At 48.7% G+C, this 22,481-nt stretch overlaps 1 protein-coding gene across 3 annotated transcripts in view; it reads right to left on the reverse strand.

Annotated features, from left to right (window-relative positions):
- FAM135B (family with sequence similarity 135 member B) overlaps nucleotides 1–22,481 on the reverse strand; it is a 300,914-nt gene that overhangs the window by 33,261 nt on the left and 245,172 nt on the right. For all 3 annotated transcript variants that reach the window (XM_079139217.1, XM_079139216.1, XM_079139218.1), the window contains 4 exons: nucleotides 15,561–15,714; nucleotides 13,196–13,245; nucleotides 2,498–2,653; nucleotides 1,599–1,672 (listed from right to left, as the gene is read on the reverse strand). In XM_079139217.1, the coding sequence (XP_078995343.1) occupies nucleotides 1,599–1,672; nucleotides 2,498–2,653; nucleotides 13,196–13,245; nucleotides 15,561–15,714 (434 nt within the window). The remainder of the gene's footprint in view (nucleotides 1–1,598; nucleotides 1,673–2,497; nucleotides 2,654–13,195; nucleotides 13,246–15,560; nucleotides 15,715–22,481) is intronic.

The raw sequence follows: 22,481 nt of genomic DNA on the forward strand, positions 1-22,481 counted from the left end.
CTGAAGGAAGGAATCTCCCTTTTACATCTAAGAAACGGGGTACAAGAGATTCAGTAACTTGCGGGATTCCTGCCGCAGGGATTGTAAATTGCAAAATCAATATTTCAAGACATGTAATGAGATTTGAAATGCTGAGATCCATATTCATCTGCAGGCAAAAAGTGTTAACTGAAATTACCCTAAGGCTGGCCTGTGCCCCTAGTCCTCAGGCCGCAACGGGCCCTGCCTCCTGCTGCTCTGGGGTTTCCTCCTGCTTTGCCGGCTCCTCCACTCCACTCTAACTGCACTGATCTTGTTGCTACTGATTTTCAAAGTCGTTCTGTTCTTGAATCACCAGCCCAACTTTCCCCCACTTCACAGTGTGACTCTTGCTCTAACCCCAGCCTGCTTTCCAATGTCACATCTTCAGAAAGACCTTCCTCCTCTCCTCGGGAGGAGACAGGCTCAGGGTCTGAAACTCAGGCTGTCTGAGCACCGCAGCTTTGCACTTTGCACAAGGGACTGCAGTTCCAGCCAAGTTCTTCTGGGAGCCCTGGGCTCCATCCATCTCTTCCACTAGTGGATGTCCCTGGAGACCATCTAAGGCTGACCTCCTAGTGACTCTGGGAGACCATTTCCTGCAGCTGTCCTGATTTTCAGTTGTGTGCTGTGGCCCCCAAAGTTATGTTGTCCTTGTCAGACTTGCTCCTCTGAAGTCAGTTTTGGGAAGTGTGTTCACTCAGTTCCAGCTGGAGGTTAGAAGGAGTGGATGACTAAACCGATGAGTGAAAGACTCTCAGGATCTCTAGACAAGCAGATTCAACATGCAAATGTGTTTGCGTGGTGCCCCAGCTCATCTCCAGAACCCACAGAGCAAACTGTAAATGTCACTGTACTTTGCAAACAGAAGGAAGCCTGGGGAGAAAACAAGCTGACAGAAGGGCACGGGAGCTCTCCAGGTCCAGCCCGTCGAAGTAGAGCCTCAAGCTCTGCTCCTGGTGGATTCACTTGGCATCTCCAACATCATTCCACCCACTTCGTGTTTTGAGGTAAACTATTACTCAGAAACATCAGGAGGACGTGGACTTGTGTAGCAAAAGCCAAAAGACCCTGGAGGGATCTCTGCCCCTCTTCACCAGGGCTTCCCTGAGGAACAATGGCCTCATCTCCCATGCATGCTCTGACCTTCCGTGTGTTCTGAAAGGTGACGAACTTAGAAATTCCTCAGTCCTCTTAATTAGGGAGCTCAGCCTTAATTATTATGCTAAATGCATTTTTAGTTACTGCAGCATCTCCAGCAGATTGTGTATTTTCTGAAGTAGCCTATGGCCACACCACCTGCTTCAGTTTCATTTTGCAGAGGATTCAGCACAGATGTCCTCCAGGACATAGGAGTCTTGATTCTGTCTATAGAAGCATAATGACACTCAACAAAAGAAACCTCTGCCTGCTGACTTCTCCCACCTGTCTGAGTCCTTGGCCTGCCTGGCTCTGCAGACTGAGGTGCAGAGGTAAGCAGAGCCAGAAAGTTGAAAAGATAGCTTGAACAAAGAAAAGGAGGTTGACTGTCTTGGGGGGCTACTTTATAGGGCAAAGTAGGCATGCGATTCGTTACTTACAGATTTTCCTGAAAGGTCAAGACAGCGAGTTTTTGGTGCTCCATATAAAAGAAGGCCTCAGAAAACCTTCGGACCTGAAGAATAAAATGGGGTAAATGGCTCACTTTTTTAGGTGGCTGTGACCTCCTCTTTTAGAAGTGAAGGTCAAAGAGGTAAGAGTTCTGCACTAAGAGAAGGAAAACTTAGCATACACCTGGAGGTCTGAACTGAAGCGCTTAGCCCAGCCCTGGTTTATAGACCCAGTTTAGTGCATGTTCACGAATCTGTTCTTACATTGCTTTTTATCATTTTCATATGTAGGTTTTATTCTTTCTACTACAATATAAGATCTTTGCAAACAGTCACCATAAATAAATGCAGAATGAACAGACTTTCCAAATCCAGCCCTGTGAGTGTGCTTGCTGAGCACTTTGTGAGTCTGATCCTCAGATATTTGTTCTTCTTTCTCTACTTGAGAAGACCAACATAGTTCATTATGCATAGGTACCTTCCCGTAGGAACCCGAGCTAGTGACAGAGAAATACACTAAGAGCAATGCCTTCCCTTCCAAAATACTTATTCCAATTTTATTTTGGTTTGTTTATTTGAAGTTTCAAGGATCTAACCCAGGTCTTTGCACATGCGAGGCTTGGACTCTACCACTAAACTCCATTCCCAGCCCCTCAAATGCTTTGTAAAGTGCTTACAATATCCCTTATGATAAGGACAAGGTTGGTATTTTATGAAGGATGGAGCAAAGGCCTTTGTGGCTAAATAAACTCCTAATGTCAGACTGCTTGTAGGGCCAGGATCAGTCCTCAAACCTAGAGCTTGGGACGGTCCCAGTTCCTATGCGGTTCAGTGAACTAACACTTGCAGAACTTTCTTCCTGTATGTAGGAAGTTAACGCCACAACTTACCCTCAGGGTGTGGTGCTCCTGGGTGAGATAAGTGGTCACTTGGGAGTGTAGCGTCACTGTGTCCAGGAACTGTGTCCACAGAGCCATCAGGTGAGAGGTAAGCCAGGCGAGATCCTTACTTATCTGCTCAGCTATCTTCTCTGGATTGTTCAGCATCTGGAGGCAAGTGAGGCAGCAATCAGGTCCCCACTGCACTGCGCTACTGCAGTCTTCACTGACTTCCCTGTTCTTGGTGAACTTCTGCACAACAGTGGTATTATATTCAACCCTCCTAAGACTCGCCGGATCACCTTATCAAACCATTTTGAATGTGGAAGTTAAAATAGTCAAGGCACTGATCAATTATTTGGTAGTTCCTGTCTACAAAACAACATCCAGGCCTAGTCTCACACACGAGATCACTTGCCATCTACCACCAGACTCTCTCTCCCCCTCTGTCTTGTCTTTAGGTATGTTTTAAGCACAACTTAATTCTAGATTTCTGGAAATGTCCTGCACCTTTGATGTTTTCTCTCTCCTCTTGTGTACAGAGGCTTTCTCTTTCAATGTCTCTACCCCGACCCTTGACACAATTTAGCCTGCCTGTCGGTGCCCAGGTCCAGTGACTTCTCCTTTGTGAACCTTTGCTTCATGACCATCCAGCTGAACACCATTCATCCCATCCTCCCTACCCCTCCAAGCACTGCAAATCCTCACACTGGACTCCACTCTGTCCCATTAGGTTCCAAACTCAGTCTTTGCAGTCATGATGGCTTTCACTTAACAATACCCATTGTTTGGCAGGTAGAGTGCTGTGTACTTTGCATATCTTCCCGTGGAATCCCCACAACTACCCTGTGGTGGAGGTATCATAAGCATCCTTCTATAGGAACCTAAAATGAGAGTGAATAAATAGAGTGCCCAAGTTCACACCAAACTAGGATTCAACCAGAGAACTATAGTACCACAAAGCCACATCCCCACACCACCACAGGGGAGTAAAAATATCTCCTGAGAGAAGATAGTCTATAACCCCATGGCAGTTAACTAGCTGGGTGATTTGAACATGGCAGGGCTCCACAGCTTTGGCCTACCACCATCTCCCTACCATCACCCCACATTCCTTAAGGAGGGTTCCAGTTTGCTTTTAAAGCTAGGAGTCAGCCTAGAGTGGGCCTGGAGTCTTTGAGGAAGATCTCACACTTTGGAAAGCTGCAGTTTGAAATGGGTCCACCAAGTTCTTGAGGAGTACCCTGAATTCTGGAGAGGTGAGCAGACAGAAGGTGTCCTTGAGGAGTGTCAGGCATCCATTTGTCAAATCCTGACACCAATCTCTAGGTTCACTGTTTATATAACAAGACAGGGGCTATCTCCCATGTCTCAGGCACTTGGATAGAATAAACACAGACACAGGACAAGTGAGAGAGAGCTCTGCCTCACTCAGTGGTGGAGATACTGAGGTGGGTGCCCAAGAGTGTTGCACTCTCTACCACGCCCAAAGGACTGGGGCACCCAACTACAGCCCTTCCCAAACCCTGCTTCCCACATTTGTCTTGTGCCCCAGTTTCCTCAAAAAGCATGCACAGCAGGTGACTCTTTTGGATACAGTGATACATAGGAGGATCTAAGTGCAACGCCTGAAACAAACATGGCAGCCCTTTTGCTTGTCCTTGGACTGAAGGCTGATGCTACGAAGGCAGATCAGGTGGCGTGAGGGAACTAACGGTAAGAAAAAGAGGGGAGGAGAAGTTGGATGCACAGTAACACTCTAAATTTTGAACATTGTTACTTTACAATAAATGGTTAACTTCCAAACACAAGATTTTATTCAAAAATCCTACTCGGATCTGCTTATTCCAAGAGACCAGGTAGGTGTTTTGTGACCACTCTTGGCTTTGTCGCTTACACCATGGTCAAGAGACAGAAGACAAAGGTTGGGTGGGGTGAAAACCCTCCAGGCTGGAGAGTGAGGCTTTGGATGGACCAGAATTTTCTCATATTGGATTCTCCAACCAGCACATCTCATTGATGAGAGTCACACTCCTGTGTCAACACTTGGCACTTCTGCCCCTGAGAACCATCCCCACCTTACCTTGGACCCTCCCCTGGTGGCCCTATGCATGCCCATTGCTCCAGCCACTGGACCTGCCCACAGCAGCCTGCGTAGACCCGGCTTTCCAGCCCCAGGCCTTGGTCAGGCTGCACGCTCTCCCTGGAGAGTCTTCCTCTCTCCCCTCCAGTTTCCTTTCTTCTCCCCACTACCTTGGACCTGTCCACCCTCACCGGTGAACCTGGAAGGAGCCAGTTCTGCTTCCCCTTGTTTCTGCTTATTCCTTTGAATTCCGCTGTGCTCCAAGTGTAAGACTGACCTCCCGCTCCTTAAAGGACAGCTCTCCTAGACCTGCCCACCAGTCTCCTGACCACCTCTAGCCACGTGTGGCCAGTTTCACCTCCAACATCCCCTCACCTGCATTCTGAGCTCTCGCCCTCAGGGTTTCTAGTCCCTAGCCCTGGCTGATGGTGGGAACTTAGCAGTCATGGACTGAATCAGTAGGGGACCTGGCATTGGTGGGAGGTGCCCCGTGCCTCAGTCATGCAGACCTGCCTGCCTGGGCTGCTGACTCTGTCACCCACCCATGACAGTCCCCCTTCACTACCAACATATTGGCAGAAACAGCTCAGCCACCAGAGTGAAAAATGGAAAAAATGAAAAGCTATTAATTAAATGCAACTTTGGGAGAATGATTTTTCTCCCAAGTTGGTTATAGAAAGGGTTCATGATAAGGTTGAAAAAGCTTCTAATCAAGCCACAGGAGGACTTTCTCACACTCACAGATACCTGGGTCCAGGCCAGCACAGACGACAGGTGTGGAGGGCCCTCCCGATACCAGCAAGTGATCCTGGCCCAGTCAGTGTGGACGATGCTCCCTGAGAAGAGGCTCAGCCTCCTATCCTCCTTTTCTGGGCTCTGCCCATGAGCCTCTGTCCACCCCCTCATTCCCTTGTTCTGTTTATCGGGTGTCTGATCTGTGTGTTTAGGTGTGTTTAGGTGTGCTATGCTTCAAGGACCCAAAGGCAAATACACACATTCCCAAAAGAGGCATTTGGTGCCATTATAGTGATGTCCTTAGGTAGCTATGCTAAATGGACAAAGGACTGTGAAAGGGACAGACACTGATAGCTGAGGGGGCCCTGGCAGGCTGCACGGAGGAGGGGGTGCCCCACTGTATCTGGGTTGAGCAGGCATCAGAGTGGCTCAGCTCCCTTCAGTGCTCCTCACGCTGCCTGCAGAACAGCCTCCCTGGAGGCCTCACGGTCAAGGTCCTCTGACTCTCTGGGGTGTGGTCCAGGCACGGGAATTTTTAAAATGAATCCCAGGTGGTTCCAGCGTGCATCCAGGGCTGCCAATTTCTGCTTGGCCAGACCCCCTACTGTCATGCGTGTCCTCATCCTTGACAAAACCCCTCCCATGCCGCCCACATGCACGTCCACAGTCACACACTCACATCGCCCGCAGCGTCCACCTCAGTTCAACGTGATGCAACCAGGCAGTCCTTCCGGAATAGAGGAGAGATGTCCAGAAGCAGCAGCAGCAATGGCAACCAAGAGTGATAGGGCACTGTGGGCAGGCACTTTGTAGGGGTCGAATCCCTTAGTCCCTAACCTAGGCCCAAGGGCTGGTACTCATCACCATCAACCCTGCTTTATGCTTGGAGTAGAAGACACTAGGACGTGAAGCAATCTGCCAAAGCTGGCACATCTGGCCTGGTGGTCCAGCTCCTGGTTCTGAGGTCACCATGTCATGCAGCCCCACACGCACCCTTCCCTGACCCATGCAGATCCCCTGGTGACTCCCTCCTGCCCACAGGATGTCAGCACGCTCCTGTGCCTACTCAACCTTCCACTGTCACAGCACTTCAGTGTGTCTCCGCAGAAGTCAGGAGGGCCCTCCTGCAAACTGTCCTTGTCAGACTGGAAGCTTGTGGACACCCAGAGGTGTGTGGCCAGGAACTTGCTGAATACCCACTATCTTGACCTTTTCCCCCCTCTTCAGATGCTCACCCCTCTTCCCACAGCGAAGTGCACCAGCGGTCTTACGAGCCCTCTCTCCTCCACCACCACATGACTCAGGACCACGGGGACGTGACAGAAGAAAGCTCTTCTCTTGGGTAGACTTCTATCCCATCAGCCTGAGGGGCTGACTTAAGCTCGGGATGGCAATTACTTTGGGTGCTGTCTTCTTTCTAACTGGAGACTCATGAGCACCTCGTATGTTTTGGCATCAGGCAGCAATATCAAAAGAACTCAGTCCCTTCACGGCTTGGTGAAGGGGACAAAAGGAACACAAATCATGGCTCTGATCAGTGGCAGGAATAGAGCACAGTGCCAAGGACACTAACCCACGGGGGTCTCTTTCATCCTGGGATCTCAGATGGTCCCTGGCAAAGTGAGCAGCTGGCTTGGGTCTTGCAGACGGATGGGGATTGTGTCAGGATAAAGCAAGGTGACACTGGACAGTCCAAGCAGAGGTGAGAGGCACGGGTTACAGAGCCCAGTTACCCTACCCGCAAGGAGCTCAAACACAGGGCTGAGGGACAGGCGAGGGGGCACCATATGCCCTGGCTTTGATTTCCATGCTAAGCAGTCAGAACCTCATGCCGTGGGTGACCAGCAACCACTACGGACTTTCCGTCAGCATAGTGAGACTGGGACTGGGCAGGTGTCCATGCACATGGCAGGATCCTCTGTGTATTCTGCAGGGAAATGCTGTGTGGAGCAAGGGATGAGTCCCATGAGGTCCCCACCAAACAGGGGCTTACGGTCACCAAAAGTCCTTGGAAACAGCAACTTTCCATGTGGTGAGGCCTGAAACTCTGCATTCCAGGAGAAGGGCCCTGTGAAGTCAAGTTGGGCATTGCTGCCAAGGCCCCTGGGTCCCCAGGAGAGATACTCTGGAGTGCAGGCCAGGGCCGAGGAGCTACGACAGCATGCCATGATGAAGAGCCAGACTGAGGAGACACAGATCCTGGGCTTGGCCTCAGGCAGAGGGGAAGGCGCAGACAGCTAAGGCCTGCTGCCTGTCCACGCAGGGCAGCCCCTGACTCACCCCCAGACGATAAAAGATGACTTTAAAAGCTGCAAAAGGCATCTCTAGGGAACTTGTTAAAGAATCTCCTGCACACCCCAGGCCACATGAATTAGAATCTACATTTTAATGGACCCCCAGGTAATTCATAAGCACATTAAAATTTGAAAATTCTAGAACCATAGGGAGAAATGGATGCTGTTACTCAGACCAGCTGCCTCTGGCTGAACTCTGTGCCCTGGCTGTCCCAAGGAGGCTCTACACAATCAGAGCTCTGAATCGCCCTCCAGAATTAGCACACTAACTAGCATGAGGGACCAACTGGACAGGGGAGGAAGAGGTAACAGTGACCACAGTGGGCAGCCACTCTCCACAGCATCAGTGTCCCCTGACAAGAGGTAGGCAGATCTAACACATGTGTCATGCCACCAAAAGGAGAATTGATGGAGATTGCATGTAACACTTATCAAGGGAGAGCACACAGCAGGTGCTCAATCTGCACTAATTACTTTCTTTGTCTTGTTATTCAAAAGCAGATGGAATGGGGTTCTGGGGCCCTGCTGTGTTCCACCATGCCTCCTTGAGTTTGAGGCTAAGTCCTCCATAGTAGGGTCTCAAGAACCTAAGTGTCCCTGATCTTCTGGAGGATATTTCCAGGTTTAAATGAAGTAAGTTATTTCAAAACCCTCTGGCAGGTGGACTATTCAAAACAAACATAGAAACAAAATAAACAACAACAACAACAACAATTAAAAAAAACCCAAAACCATACCAAGGGGCTGCCCTATCAGCACCAGTCACTCAGTTGCCAACTGAGCTCCTTTCCCATGTTCCACTAGGAGGTGCAGCTCTGGGAAAGACTATTAAGCACCTTGGCATCTGCCACAGGTTCTGGGGTCAAGAAGGAAACAATCTTTTGTATTATGGAACACCCAGTTGCTTATATTAAAGAACAACAAAACAAACAAAAGCACTGCTTTCTAGTAGCTCCCCAGCAAGATTCCCAATGTTTGCTGTCCAAAGCACATGGCTGAGTGTGGACAGAACCATCCTACCCTCTTCCTGAACAGTGCTCACCTTGGGGCCTGCTCCGGCCCATCTTTCCAGATGGCCCTACAGCAGGGCTTCAGGAAGACAGTGGGGGCAGCCATGCTGGCCCTCTCCCAGGGTGCTCTAGTCCTAGTGCCCTGGGCCCCACAGGGCTGCTCCTCTGCCGGATGCCCCTTCCTCCTCTTGTACACCCCCCTGCTCCCTCACAGCAGCCTCTCGTTGAGAATCCACCCCTCCCCAGAGAGAACTAGGCCCTCCATCTCCTGGCCCACCACCCTGGCCTTGTGCTCTAGTGCGGCTGCCTGAGCAAATTCTGCTTTATCTGGGAATAAATTTTTCACTAGGCTGCAAGTCCTGGATGGCCTCTTCTAAGCATTCCTAACAGATGTCCAAGTGGCCGGCATGCAGCAGAGGCTTAGTAAAAGTTCGTGATTGGCTGGAGCACAGGGGCAACCTCACTGGACTGCTGTGGAAATCCAGCTTTTCCAACCCTCTTGAGTCCCGCCCTCCACCAGTGGCAGGTCATCCAGAGAGACACCTTCCTTGCTGTTTGTCATCGGCCACAAGGTGGCGATGTTCTATCTCTAAAAGCTTTGCAGGCTCTGAGCTTAATTTGGGGGGCTTAAGGGGAAGCGGGAAGCTGTTTCTACTCTGACCACAGACCAGGCCTTCAGCAACCAAAGAGCTGACCAATGCAGCACGTCACCCTTTTCTCCTTTGTCACCAAGCCAACTCCCTGCAGCAGATAGAGAATAAAATTTAAAACAAAATTTGGTTATAAAATAGTCTGTGGCAACAAGACAGTAGGTCCCTGGAAGCCAACAGGCAGCATTCCTGCAGAAAGGAGGCAACCAGTCGACCTTTTGTGAAATCTGGTTGATAAATGCATTGGCAGGCTGTGTCCTAGCCTCCAAGTCTCTCACCTGAACCAGCACAGTGAGTACACGTGAAAGGACTTCAGAGGACACAGGGAAAGCTCACCCCTAGTGACTCACATGTGCTAAGAAGACCCGCTCCTCCATGTCCACTTACCATGAAATCAACGTGGACCTGTGAGCATTCCCCACAACCCAGGATGCTGCAGGCACAGTGGGCAGAGAACCCTCCCTCCGGGCAGTGTGCCATCCTCCCTCTGGGCAAGACTGTTTCTATTCCTTTGTTTTAATTCCACTACCACTATTTCCTGCCCCCAGCTGCACTGTGGATGATTCAGTGAGATGCAACTTAGTCTCCAGTTCCTGGTAATGAGTTTTGAAAGCCCTTGAAATTCCCAGAGCATAGAAGCATTTTTTTTTTCTTTTATTCTAAGTCCCTCTCAAACATATTGAGTTTACACTCATGCGGAGACTCTTGACCAGACCTTTGAGGGCTTCAGTGCAAAGACTAGTTGCCTGAAAGACCAACCCAGGAGTAGAAGTTCAGCACTTCTCTCCTGCCCTCTGGGGAAGGGAGAGGTGCTGGGGAGCTCACCGATCGCCAGTGGTCACCTTGGCCATGCATTGGGGCCCCATTAGAAACCTTGAACAATGTGATTTGACAGCTTCCAGGTGGGAGAGTATACCCACTGGCCTGAAGGTAGTGTGACACAGCTCTATGGGACTAAAGTGCCACTCTTGGAAAACCCTTGCAGATCTTGTCCTATGTGCTTCATCTGGCAGTTCATCTGCATCCTATCTGATATGCTTTAAAACCAGTGGTTGAGTAACGGATGCCAGGTGAGGTCTCCGGAGTCACTCATCAGAGGATGGACCTGGAGGAGGGGTCATGGGAGCCTCTAACTGAAGACAAGTGTTCAGAAGGACGAGAGGCCTAGGACAATGGACCTGTCACCTGAACTAGGTGGGGGCTGTCTGGTGGGACCCGTGTGTAATCTGTGAGCCCTGACGCTAACCCCAGATGGAAAGCGTCAGAATTGGTGGCAATGGACAGCGCACATCCAGCTAGGGTCAGATCACAGTGGTGTGAGGGGTCAGCTGAGGGCCGCGTGCTCTGTGCTGGAGACAACTCTAAACAGTTCCTTTGCCCACATGGCCCCCAAAGGCCATGCGTCTTCCTTCCTGCTCCCTGTGACCGGGGAGATTTGCCCAGGCGCCCTGGGGCCCACGGCCCTCTTGGTCATTAGCCTGAGCTCCCTCCCCAAACCTCAGTCATCCCCTGTGGCCCCTCCCCAGCACCCATCTGGCTCTTCTGGGAGCCCAGCTCTGCACCAGGACCTCCCACCCCGGGCTCCACAGGCTGCCCTTCGCAAAACCACAGGGCTGTCACTCCCTCAAAGCCAGGTTCCAAAACAGCTTCCTCTCTAGGGTTCACCAGGGCCAATACCTCCTCCTGGGTAAAATTAGCGACACCACCCCCACGGGGTACAGGGTCTGTGTCCTCATCCCTCTCCTGGCTCATGGCATGGGCTACAGCACGACAAGGACAAAGTCACAGCTAGAGTAATGCTGAACGCCAGGCTCTGTCCTCCTCTGTGCCTACGTGACCCCACTTCATCCCTGTACAAAGGCTTCACACCCAGGAAACCAGCCAGCGAGAGGGGGAAGATCTGCCCACAGCTCAACTGATGTCCACAAGCTGGAGGGCCACACCCTGTGTTATGGTTTGGATGTGAGGTGTCCCCCAAAAGCTCATGTGTGCAACAATGCAAGAATGTTTGGAGGAGAAATGATTAGGATGTGAGAACCTTAACCCAAACTGTGAATTAATCACCTGGTGGGATTAGTTGAGTGGTGATTGAAGGCCTTCTGTGGGGTGGGGTGGGGGGTGGCAGGAGGAGGCAGGGCATTGGGGATGTGGCTTTGGGGTATATATTTGTACCTAGCAAGTGGAGACCTCTCTCTGCTGCCTGATATCATGTGAGCCGCTTCCCTCCACTACACTCCTCTGCTGATGTCCTGCCTCACCTCAAGCCTGCAGGAATGGAGCCAGCTGTCTATGGACGGAGACCTCTGAAACCGTGAGCCCTCAAATAAAATTTCCTCCTCTACAATTTTTCTGGTCAGAACTTTTAGTCACAGCAGCAAAAGAACTGCAATTAGGACAGAAGGCCTCTGCCCACTACACGAGGTACATGACCCAGGACAGATGGGTCTGCAGATCAATAGGCAAATGTGCTGAGTTCTGGCTCATTCTGCAGAGGAGGCAAGGGGCCCAGGAAGCAGCAGTAACTGCATCAGGGTCAGACTCTTTCTCACCTTTAGAAGCCTTATTAGACTCAGTGTATTTGTTCACCTGTTCACTCTGGCATTTATTACCAGGTGCCAGAGCCCTTGGAGCAGAGGAGGCAAGAGCATGTAAGCCACTTTCCCATGCTGTGAGCTCCAGGAGGGACTGAGTCTCCACAAAGCACCCATCCACTGAATATAACAGGATTGTTTATTTCATGGAACTGTTCAATTGCACATAAAATAGTGGCCAGGTAACTTCCAAGTGTGTGCCACACTTATTATCTAAGAGAAAAAGCTGTCACTGATTGAATCCTGATGACTTTTGGCTCCACTTTACAGATGGGAAAAACCAAGGCTCATGAAGGCTAAATGGCTTGTCTAAGGTTGGAATGAGACCCCCACTGGTTGGCCGGCGCCTCTCCCTGACTCGTGGGGCTTCCTTCCAGCCTCAACTGTGATCTCACTCAGCAGGCCTTGCAGTGCCCCAGAGGGGGAAATGTCCCAGACTGTCCTGTGCGTCTGTAGGTTTGTTAAACACGAGCCCTGGAGGCACACAGCTATGTTTTTTTGTTTGTTTGTTTGTTTTTGGGGGGCGGGGGTGCTGGGGATCGAACCCAGGGCCTTGTGCTTCCTAAGCAAGCACTCTACCAACTGAGCTATCTCCCCAGCCCACACAGCTATGTTTGCTTCGCAAAACGGTGGCGGAGTCCCAGGACAAAATTCATGCCTATCTTTTTCCTTTGTAAGTGACTTGACCTGGTCCCTTTCCTCAAAGCTTAAAAACCAAAGCAAGCACACCTCTTCTTTAGAAAAGGGGAGGGGGGTCTGCGGCAGCCTGCAAGCTTCACACTTCCAGCTCCCTGCTGTCCTCACTGGCCTTGGAAGTCGCCAGCTGAGCAGTGAGGTAACGGACCCACTGACCTCCCCACAGCTAACAGCCTGAGCAGGATGTTTGGAGGTGCTCTTTCAGGAAATTGGGGTAATCCCATCTAGCTCAAATGGATTGACGTCACAGACCCCTCCACTTGGGTCTACACAAGTGTCTCATGGACAACCTTTTGATGGTGGGGGTCAAAATTCCACCCATAGATCAAACAAATGCTCTTCTTCTCTGCACACGCTTCCTATGAAGACAATGCCCCAGGCCTGTTACTTTACTTTTCCTTACCTCCAATCACCTTTCCCCACACCTCAGAATACCCTGTTTCTTGGCTGCATAAAGACACCTGAACCCTATTCTTAGGGAGGCAGATTTGAGGCTCCTCCATCTCCATGGGATGGCACCTTGTGAGCTAACTGTCTTTTGAAATTTGCAGCTTCAGTGACAGGTGTAATGCATGGTGGGCAAAACAGGCCTGATATGGTAACGTGGCCACTTCTTTTCATTCAGACCCAAAGGGTCAGTCCTCTAATTACCTGGAGTTCTGAGCATAGCTGGGAGAGGGTTTCTTCAACAGCAAGGGCCTCTAGGAAGAAAGAAACAAATATCATACAATTAAATGAATGTGCATGAAATGCAGACACTGCTAATTAAAAGAAGAATGGATTTAAGTTTTTAATTAAAGTCACAGGAATAAACACAACTGATGAAGGCTCCTCTCCTTGTATTCCTGACCAGCTGGAGGGACCATGATTATAGACAGAATAAACCTGATTTGGAATCATGGGCTGAACCTTGGATAAAGACCAAAGTCCTCTCATCAATGCATTTATAAAAACAGATCCCTAAACTGTATAACACTTGTTTGGGTCAAAGTGATTTTTTTTTTTTTTTTTTTTTTTTTTTTTTTTGGTACCAGGGAGATTGAACCCAGGGGCACTTAACAACTGAGCCACATCCCCACCCATTTTTGTATTTTATTAGAGTGTGTCTCTCTCGCTGAGTTGCTTAGGGCCTTGCTAAGCCACTGTGGCTGGCATGAATTCAGCCTCCCAAACTGCTGGAATTATAGGCGTGAATGTGTGCCACCACATTGGCATGATTCCATTTTTATTTCCACTTTTCCAGGCACACAAATACACACAACACAGATATATCTTTCCAAGAAATAAGGAACATGGATTTGTATTTCCATCTCACCCTAAAAGATCAGAAGCCCAGAGAAGTGGGGTGGCAAATCTGAGTCTTCTGCCAGCTCCAGGGACTGTGACCCTAATGAACACCATGCAAACGTGGCCTATGCCATTGTGGCAGCAGGGACCAGTGGCTGCACTATCCGTGATTTCTGCTTCACCATTGCTACTGTTTTGGAACGATTCCCTAGTTCCACGGTGCCATCCACATGGCGTGGTGGCACTGTTGCCCAGGGGAGTGTGAGCATTCCCTTGGCACCCTGGGATCCCTCCTGCAACTCCGGTAGCACAAACCCGTCCTGACTGCTGAACTCAGGTTTGTAAGCAGCACGCCCCAGGCAAAATAGACCTTGGTCATATTGGTTTTGACTGGGCCCTTGTGTCTGGTATGACTCTTGACACACAGTAGGTACTATGTGTCAATACAAATATAAGTTGGGAATAAAGAGACTTCATTCCTTTGGTTAAAAAAAAAAAAAAAAAAAAAAAGCCAAATGCCTCCAAACACTATCCATTTTCTCCCTGAGCAATGTGGATTGCACTGACTCTCTGCATGCCCTTACAGTGTGCATAAGATGGACACCTGAAAAACATTTCGAGGATCACCTGACTCAGAGTAGTGTGTGAGCATGGATTTGACTGGGTGTCAGAGCTGACAGATGGATGGCAGGAGGCTCCAGCTGGCAGTCCAAACCAACCACTGCATGCATTCTGCCCGTGCCAGGGGGACTGCATAAGGGATCTGAGGAGCAACTGCCCTCGAAGACCCCAAGGCTGCTGGGGAAGCAAAATATGCAAATACATTGTTATACCATGAGCTCATGGCAATGGTGGACACTGTGTAAGAGGTGGACACCACCTGAGTCACAGTTCTTGCAGCAGTTGATGTCCAGGGCTGTGGATGGGGAAGTCAAGGTCTCTGACATTGAAATAGTTGTGAATCCTGAATTCCAGACTGAAGACTCAGACTCTGCTCTGGAGGATTTTGAGCAACACAACACATCCCCTATTGTACCTGAGGATGACATAAGACCCTCCAGGGGTCAGCACAGGGACTCTGAGCTCCTGCCATGGTTCTGCCATACAGGGCTGTGCCACTCTGCCCCTTCCACCTCTCTGCACTTCCTTTCCATCATCTGTCAATCAAGAGGGATTTAGGCTTAAAAATCTCCATGATGTCTAACCTTCAGAAAATCCATGTGCAAAAATTGATTTGTCTCCAGAGAGCCAAATCAGATGGCTACTAGTAGGCTTCTGTGATCATCTAGATTAAATGTAAGTATTTAATATTTAATAAATGTATACAAACATATATGAATGGTGTATGCGGGCGTGCATGTTGTTCTTTACTACAGACATGTAGCTCTTTATTAGGATTGCCTTCCATTCTCTGAATCTGCAATTCTGTAATTACTGCCTAAGTAAGGAAAGATTCTAAACCCACATTCTCCCCTAGAAGGCAATACAACATTATGTACCAGGCATGCAGGTATGCAGTAGGTGTTTCATGAGTGTTTGGTGGGTAAATGAATGAGAATGCTCTTAGACACTAATATCTTTTGTTTGCCCTTTGAATATTGCCTGCTTCTAGAATGAGGTAGGACACACTAAAACCTCCCTGAACAACAGCCGTTGCTGTGACACTTAGAAGACCATGACACCCTCTCCAGCCAAAGGGGCAACCTTAGCCTCTGGGAATTTCCCTTACCCAGCTCCATGTGCGGCAGCTCTGGGATGTCCCTCATGATGACCAGGAAGTAGAGGCGGAGTCCCCGGTAGGCGTGTAAGAGCAGGAGGCACAGGTCACGGTGCCATTTGTGGGCATGCTGCATGCAGTTCTCCGAGGGGACATAGAAGCTTCCCTGCAGGGTGGAACAGAAACAAAGCTGAGGGATATAATGCCTGGGCTGGGTGGCACAGGGTCCTCCCCTCTGCCTCCTGCGTCAACACTCAGGAAATATGTGGAGGTACAGAATGGCAGGCCTGAGCGTTAGTAAAACTGAAAAGGGGTTGAAGATTCCAGGAAGAGAGAGACCTGAGTTCCCGCTTCTTTATCCCTCCCTGTGGGAAAAATAATGAAATTCAAAATATCTCTGTTTTATCATGTTCAAATTAAAATAATGATAATAGTAATGATAATGATAATAATAATAATGGATGATGATTGTGATGGTGATATGGTGTTGATGGTGGTGGTGATTGATGGAGATGGTGGTGATGGTGATGGTGGTGGTGATGGTGATATGGTGTGGATGATGGTGGTGATTCATGGAGATAGTGGTGATGGTGGTGGAGATGGTGATATGGTGTTGGTGGTGGTGATTGATGAAGATGGTGGTGATGGTGATGGTGGCAGTGATGGTGATATAGTGTTGATGGTGGTGGTGATTCATGGAGATGGTGGTGATGGTGATATGGTGTTGATGGTGGTGGTGATTCATGGAGATGATGGTGATGGTGATAGGGTGTTGGTGATGGTGGTGATTCATGGGGATGGTGGTGATGGTGATGGTGATGGTGATGGTAATAATGCCCTGACATGGCATGTTTGTGAAAATTAGTGATGCCTGCTTAAGAGCCTCTTCCACTGACTGTGGCAGGGTCCATTATAAGAAGAAAGCAGGGACAAAGGTGGGTGACTATATTGGCACAGGGCGATAAAAAGAATTTGCAAGACATTTGTGGCAGACAGATGAGTAGCAGGTAGTGCTGAAAAGGAGGGAAACTGTCTTGTAAGGGAGTGAGATGCCGTGAGGTTGCTTACGCTGCATGGAAAGTGCGCCTCAGAGAGCGCAGGAGATGAGCATGCAGTGTCAGAGTGCTCTGTATTATATATTGTGTTGGTAGATGTGGAACAGATGACATTGATAGAATTACAAAGTATTTTGTCCAATAAGAAAATGATGCCTATATCCACAAAGGACTTGGAGACCTACTCATGATGAAAAGAAAGAAATGGGACAATTTTGACTTTCTTGTCAACCCAAGAGACAAGGACATCCTGAAGTCAATGTCTGGAGTAGAGAGAGGAATCCTGTAGGGAAGTGCTCAGATAGTGGAGAAGAGAAGGCACTGAGTCACGTGCTGGAGACGGGGGAGGTAGGACCTGCTGTTCCTCTATTGCCCATGTGGCCCTGGTGGGAGGAAGCGATGTCTCTTTGTGTCCTGGTGACCGGCTGGGGAGTTGGTGGTCCACTCTCCTGGCTTCTGAGCATCGGTCTGCACAGTGGGTGATTGTGGCAGTCTCCTGCCCACCTTCTGTCCTTTCTCCTTTCTGCCACCTGAGAGGGCATCATTGGCCCACTGGGGGCAGAACAAGTCTGATGATGGCCAATGGCCATCTGTACTTCATCTGTGGTGTCCTGAGCAGGTGGTGAGGGAAGCAATTCCACCTGCTGTCCCCACCGTGTCCTGATGACTGGGTAACGTGGACTACAAGGCAAGACCCATCAGACCAGATAAAAGCCTCAGGAATGTCACCACCTGGTTCTGAGACTGCCTTTCATCAGCTCTCTAAGAAAGAGACTCTGAGAAGGTCACTGGGATGTGCTTTCGGGGCTTTACCTGGGAGGGAGGGAGATGCCCAGGTAGAGGTTTGCACTCTACTCCTGGAGGCCTCACAGGGTCCTCAATGGTCACCTGGGCTCTGGACTTGAGAGAGGCCTGGGCTCACAGCACAGGCCATGTCTTTGCACCAGGCATTGACCAGCATGGGTGAGGGTTACCCCAGGGCGGTGTGAGTGTGGGCGAGCAGCTGTCTCCAGACAGGCTGTTGCTGTTGGTCTCCAGCAACCTGGCAGTTTGAGGAAGGGGCAGCTGCAGCCTGGGGCAGGGTCTTGGTGGCACCCCATCCGTGTCTGCTGGGGAGACCCTCTGCAGCAACCTCTTCTCCCAGGGCTCATCTTCCTCAGCTATGAATCCTGCTTTGGATTATAAGGATGCTAGATCCTTTCCATCTGAATTTAAGAGAGACATCCAACAATGTCTGTGTCCCCGCAGCACTCAGGCTAATGCACACCCTGACATTTCCCTCCTTCCTACTATATTAAAGCCAAATACAGAGAAGCCGGTACAGTTGTGGAAAGACTAGCAGAGCATGTGCAGAATAGGGAGCTCTTGAGAATCCCCAGGCCTCCAGAGAAAGAATGAAACTGCTATTCACAGACTTCCAGATGGTGCCATCACATCTGATCTCCTGACCTTCCACAAGCACCGTCAGGACTTCAACCAGCACTAATTTTGCTCTTTAAAATAGAATGTAGATGTGTAATAAGAAAAACACAGAATCACCAAAGGAAACAGTACCAACGACCCTATTCTTGAGTGCAACCATCTCTTATGGATCTTCTAGAATACTTCCACCCATGCGTGTGCTTATGTGTTTGCACGTGTGAGCTCTCATTATGTGTATGCATCTTCCAAATTCATGCACAGACATACCCACAGGTTAGGGAATACTCTGGTCATTTCTTGGTTCTCTTTTTCTTCATCACTGAACATGTCTCAGGTTCCCTCTTATCATGTCAAACAGTGGAGCCATAGGAACTCCTGTTTCTACTTCACAGATGCAAAGACTGACTCGGAGAGCTGAGTAGCTAGCCCTGGTCACTCTGCTTGGCAGCTGCAGAAATGACCCTGGAAGCTCAGGTGCCGAAGTCGGGCAGTCCTCCCTCAGCATGCGGCACACGCCTCTGAAAACCGCGCCTGGCAAAGAACAGAAGCTCCACAGAGGTCTGCTCACTTTGACAGAGGCATTAATTCAAGTCCCGCTGTGTCTCCATTAGCTGTGACTAAGCAGACTTGAAAGCAGAAAGGGCCCTATGAAGCCATGGCACCCAGGGTCACGCATGCCCCTTAGGCTGCTCCACGTAGCCCTGGAACCCTATTTCCCATCCTGCCTTCCGCTCGTATCTCCATTTCCTTATCACTGTGGCCTTGTTTTTACAGTGCTTCAGACCCTAGTGAAGCAGGCAAGGAATCTTTGACATCTGTTATGAGGTTTCACACTTAAAGCTAGACCCTGTGCCCATGATCTCAGCTACTCAGGAGGCTGAAGCAGCAGGACTGCAAGCTTGAGGTCGGCCACAGCCACTCGGCAAGATCCTGTCTGAAAATAAAATATAAAGGACTGGGGTTTGAGCTTGATGGGGCAGAGCACTTGACTAGCATGTAGAGTGTATGAGACCCTAGAGTGAATCCCTAATACCAAAAATAGAAAAAAGAAATAAAAAAACAGGTCCAAATATCATGAATTTTTCGAGAAAGTCATAAAGAACACTTTAGGGAACCTTCATAAAGTTGATTCAGTATGATTATCGAAGTAATACTCAAAATGATAATCCAAAGAGAGAATCTGAAAAAAAAATATGGGTAGAGATTGTTATATCAAGCAAAAAAGAGAGGAAGAAAAGAAAAACCTCCATTCTCCATAAATTACTCATCAGCACGACATTTGGAAAGTGAGTAATATATCACAGAAAATCCCATTAGCCAGTCCTCCAGGCCTGCAGAGCCCATGTCAGTGTGGAAAGCCAATGGATGCCTGCTAGAATTGGGGTGAAAATCTTTGCACAATCTCCCTAGCACAAAGCAAGAACACTCCAGCAACCTACTTCTCAAAGTCTGGAATGAAAGCCCTAAATAATGAAACAGGAGTCCAGCAGGTCAGACACACCATTAGGCTGCGCACGAACTTACAGGAGAGGGCTCTGGACAGGGCCCAGCCCACCACAGGTGCACACCAAGAGACATGTCTCTCCCTTTCTGAGGGTGAACTAAGACCAGTGTCAATGGGAAAATACTCATACGATTGGAGTAAAGTATTGAGCCTGGTGCACCAGATATAGGGAACCTTGTTTTAGATTTGAGATGCAAACTCCTGCTTGAATTTTTTTTTACTTCTTCCTACCAATGCTTTGAGCAGATCTTCCTATCCCTGCCCTGGGGGTACATCATCTGTAAAGAGGGGACCATCATGATATTAATGTCACATAACTGCTGTTAAAGAATAAATGAGACCATTCCGGAAAAATGCTGACTGGTGCAAGGTCCTCGTGGAGAATCAGAGCAAGCAGAAAGGCACATTTGCATACCAAGGACACATGGGTCAATGGCCTCCATCAACATGTCAATGTGTGGTGCAGCTTAAGACTCAACAGTGACCCACTTAAAAACATGCAGCTGCATTTTAACTTCATGGATGTTCAGCAGGAGTGCTGTAGGGATGTGGTTTGATTTGAACGCAGAACCTAGAGTTCAAATATACAAATGGGGTATAGCTAAGTTTGTTGTGGACCCTGACCTTTATATACATACCTCTCAAAAACTTCATCCTTAAATCTACTCCCTGCTGTGGTCTCTAGATCTCTGAATTCCAAACTTCTGATTGGATAGCTTGCCTATTTGTCACAAAAACCATCTTACAGGAGACTATTTTGTTCCCCTGACCTGACTGCTTTTCCTTCTGACCTTCATTAATGGATCCCATTGCCCAATACCCTAGATAGCCAGGGTGTTCTCTTGGGCTCCTGACTGTCACCTCAAGAATCTGTTATCATGTCTTGGATTTCACCCTTGATATTCTCTTCTCTTTATCCTAGTGTGAGTTGTCTTCACTGGTTTCTTGAACTATTAAAAATACCTTTGTGATGGGCCTCACGGCTCTGGTCTCAAATGGTCTCATCAGAGTGCCCAGTCCATGTCAGCCAGTTTATACCATTACTCACCACGGACTGGACAATTTTGGATTCCTGGGTGCGGCTTTTGGAAGCCCAATCACATTTCCACGTTTGGATGCTGCCTCCATTTTCCCCCAGGGCTTTAGGTTTCTTTCTCCTCTTAAAAGGCCTGTGTGCTGCTGCCTGCCCTCTGTCAGGCTTTTGGAATTACTCCCTGTGCACCACTGAGACTCAGGCCTGGTGTCATCTCTGTGCACTTGCCAAGCCACCCCTGCTCTGTGGCACCCCATGCATGCCTCCTCAGACCAACTATCCAGACTCTTCCATGCAGCCTGAATGCCGGCAGGGCAGGTACAGCATGCTGCTTGTCCCTGAACCTGGAACGCCTAGTGCATGGGCAGTCACTGAGCAACATAGCGAGTGCAGAGACAACCACAGCACTGTCCTGCAGGTCACTGCAACCAGGACGCTGCAGACTGGATGAACATAGGCGCACGCTGAAGACCTCCTTACCCCTGCCTTTTCCTACTTCAGAACTGTGGGACTTCCACACAGTTTTGGGATCTGGATTAGAATTTCTACAATTACCACAAGAGTCATGCTGTGAACATTCATGTCTATCCACTTGTTTATACAGAATACATAATGCAAACTGTGTTTTACTTGGCATATGATGACAATCGAAAATTCATAAAATAATCCAAACGTGCCCATAAAAGCAAGCCATATCTTTTGTCAAGAACTATCAGTACATTTTTATGTTACCAGTATAGGAGAATGCATAAATGGAATTGATTTGTATTATACTAGATATTTATTGAAAAAGAAATGTAAGCGCTGTCAGACCTCAAAATCTAGAACACTATTAATAGTAGCTACCGTTCCTTATGTGGCTGCTGTGTGCCTGCCACTATTTTTAGTCCTTGTATTTCTCCTCTGGGTGGTTCAGTGACTTTCATACTATGATCCCATTTGTACTGATGATCTCACCAGCTTGTTGATGTAACAACTGATGTTGGGAAACTGAACATCAGAGTGGTACATAACGTGTTTCAGGTCTCCTGGCAAGAGGCAGGTCAAGGTGCTGGAAGCCTGTGTCCTTACAGTCTGGATTCTGAACGTCCTCTTTGCACTCTCTTCATGCAGTTTAAATACTTTGCCTGTGTCCACACATCCAGAAAGCACTAGAGTTGAGCTTCTAACTCAAGTCAGGACCCAGATTTAGAAAGGAAAGCAGCTCCTTAAGGGAGCAAGACTGTAAACCCCCTGATATGAGCTTCAGTTCTGCTGCTAGCTAGCTGTGACCTGGGAACTAACTAACTTCCCTTCCCGATATTTCAGACCTGATCTTCAGATACAAATCGCTGAGGTCTTGTTCAGTAATTCCTCAATTCTGGGTCCTAGTGCTCTGCCTTGACTAGCCATGAGTTGAACTATAAGCTAAAAATAAGAGTCAGTTAGCATCTGCATATCAGAGAAAATATTTGGGGCTTTGGTTTTAGGGACTTGGCTTATTTTGCTTAGCATGATATTCTCCAACTCCATCCATTTACTGGCTAATGCCATAATTTCATTCTTCTTTAAAGCTGAGTAATATTCCATTATATATATGTGTGTGTGTGTGTGTGTGTGTGTATCTATATCTATCTATGTATATATATATATATATATATATATATATGTATAATCTATTTCTGTATCCATTCATCTGTTGAAGGACACCTAAGTTGGTGTCTTCATCCTCTGCAGAGAAAGACAACTGCATAGGTGCCCCCCCCCCATGGTGCTTAGGAATAGGGGGCACACAAGAGCGAATCCAAGTTAAGTAGAAGGTGGAAACAGACCAGTGGTTTGCACTCAGTGCTGTGGGAAATGATGGGCACCATCAGCACCAAGAAGGATCAGGGCAGCGACGCTTCCTCCTCAGCAGCGCTCTCCTGTCCACAGCAGAT

Source organism: Sciurus vulgaris (assembly GCF_902686455.1).
Source record: "Sciurus vulgaris genome assembly, chromosome: 1".
Taxonomy (NCBI): Eukaryota; Metazoa; Chordata; class Mammalia; order Rodentia; family Sciuridae; genus Sciurus; species Sciurus vulgaris.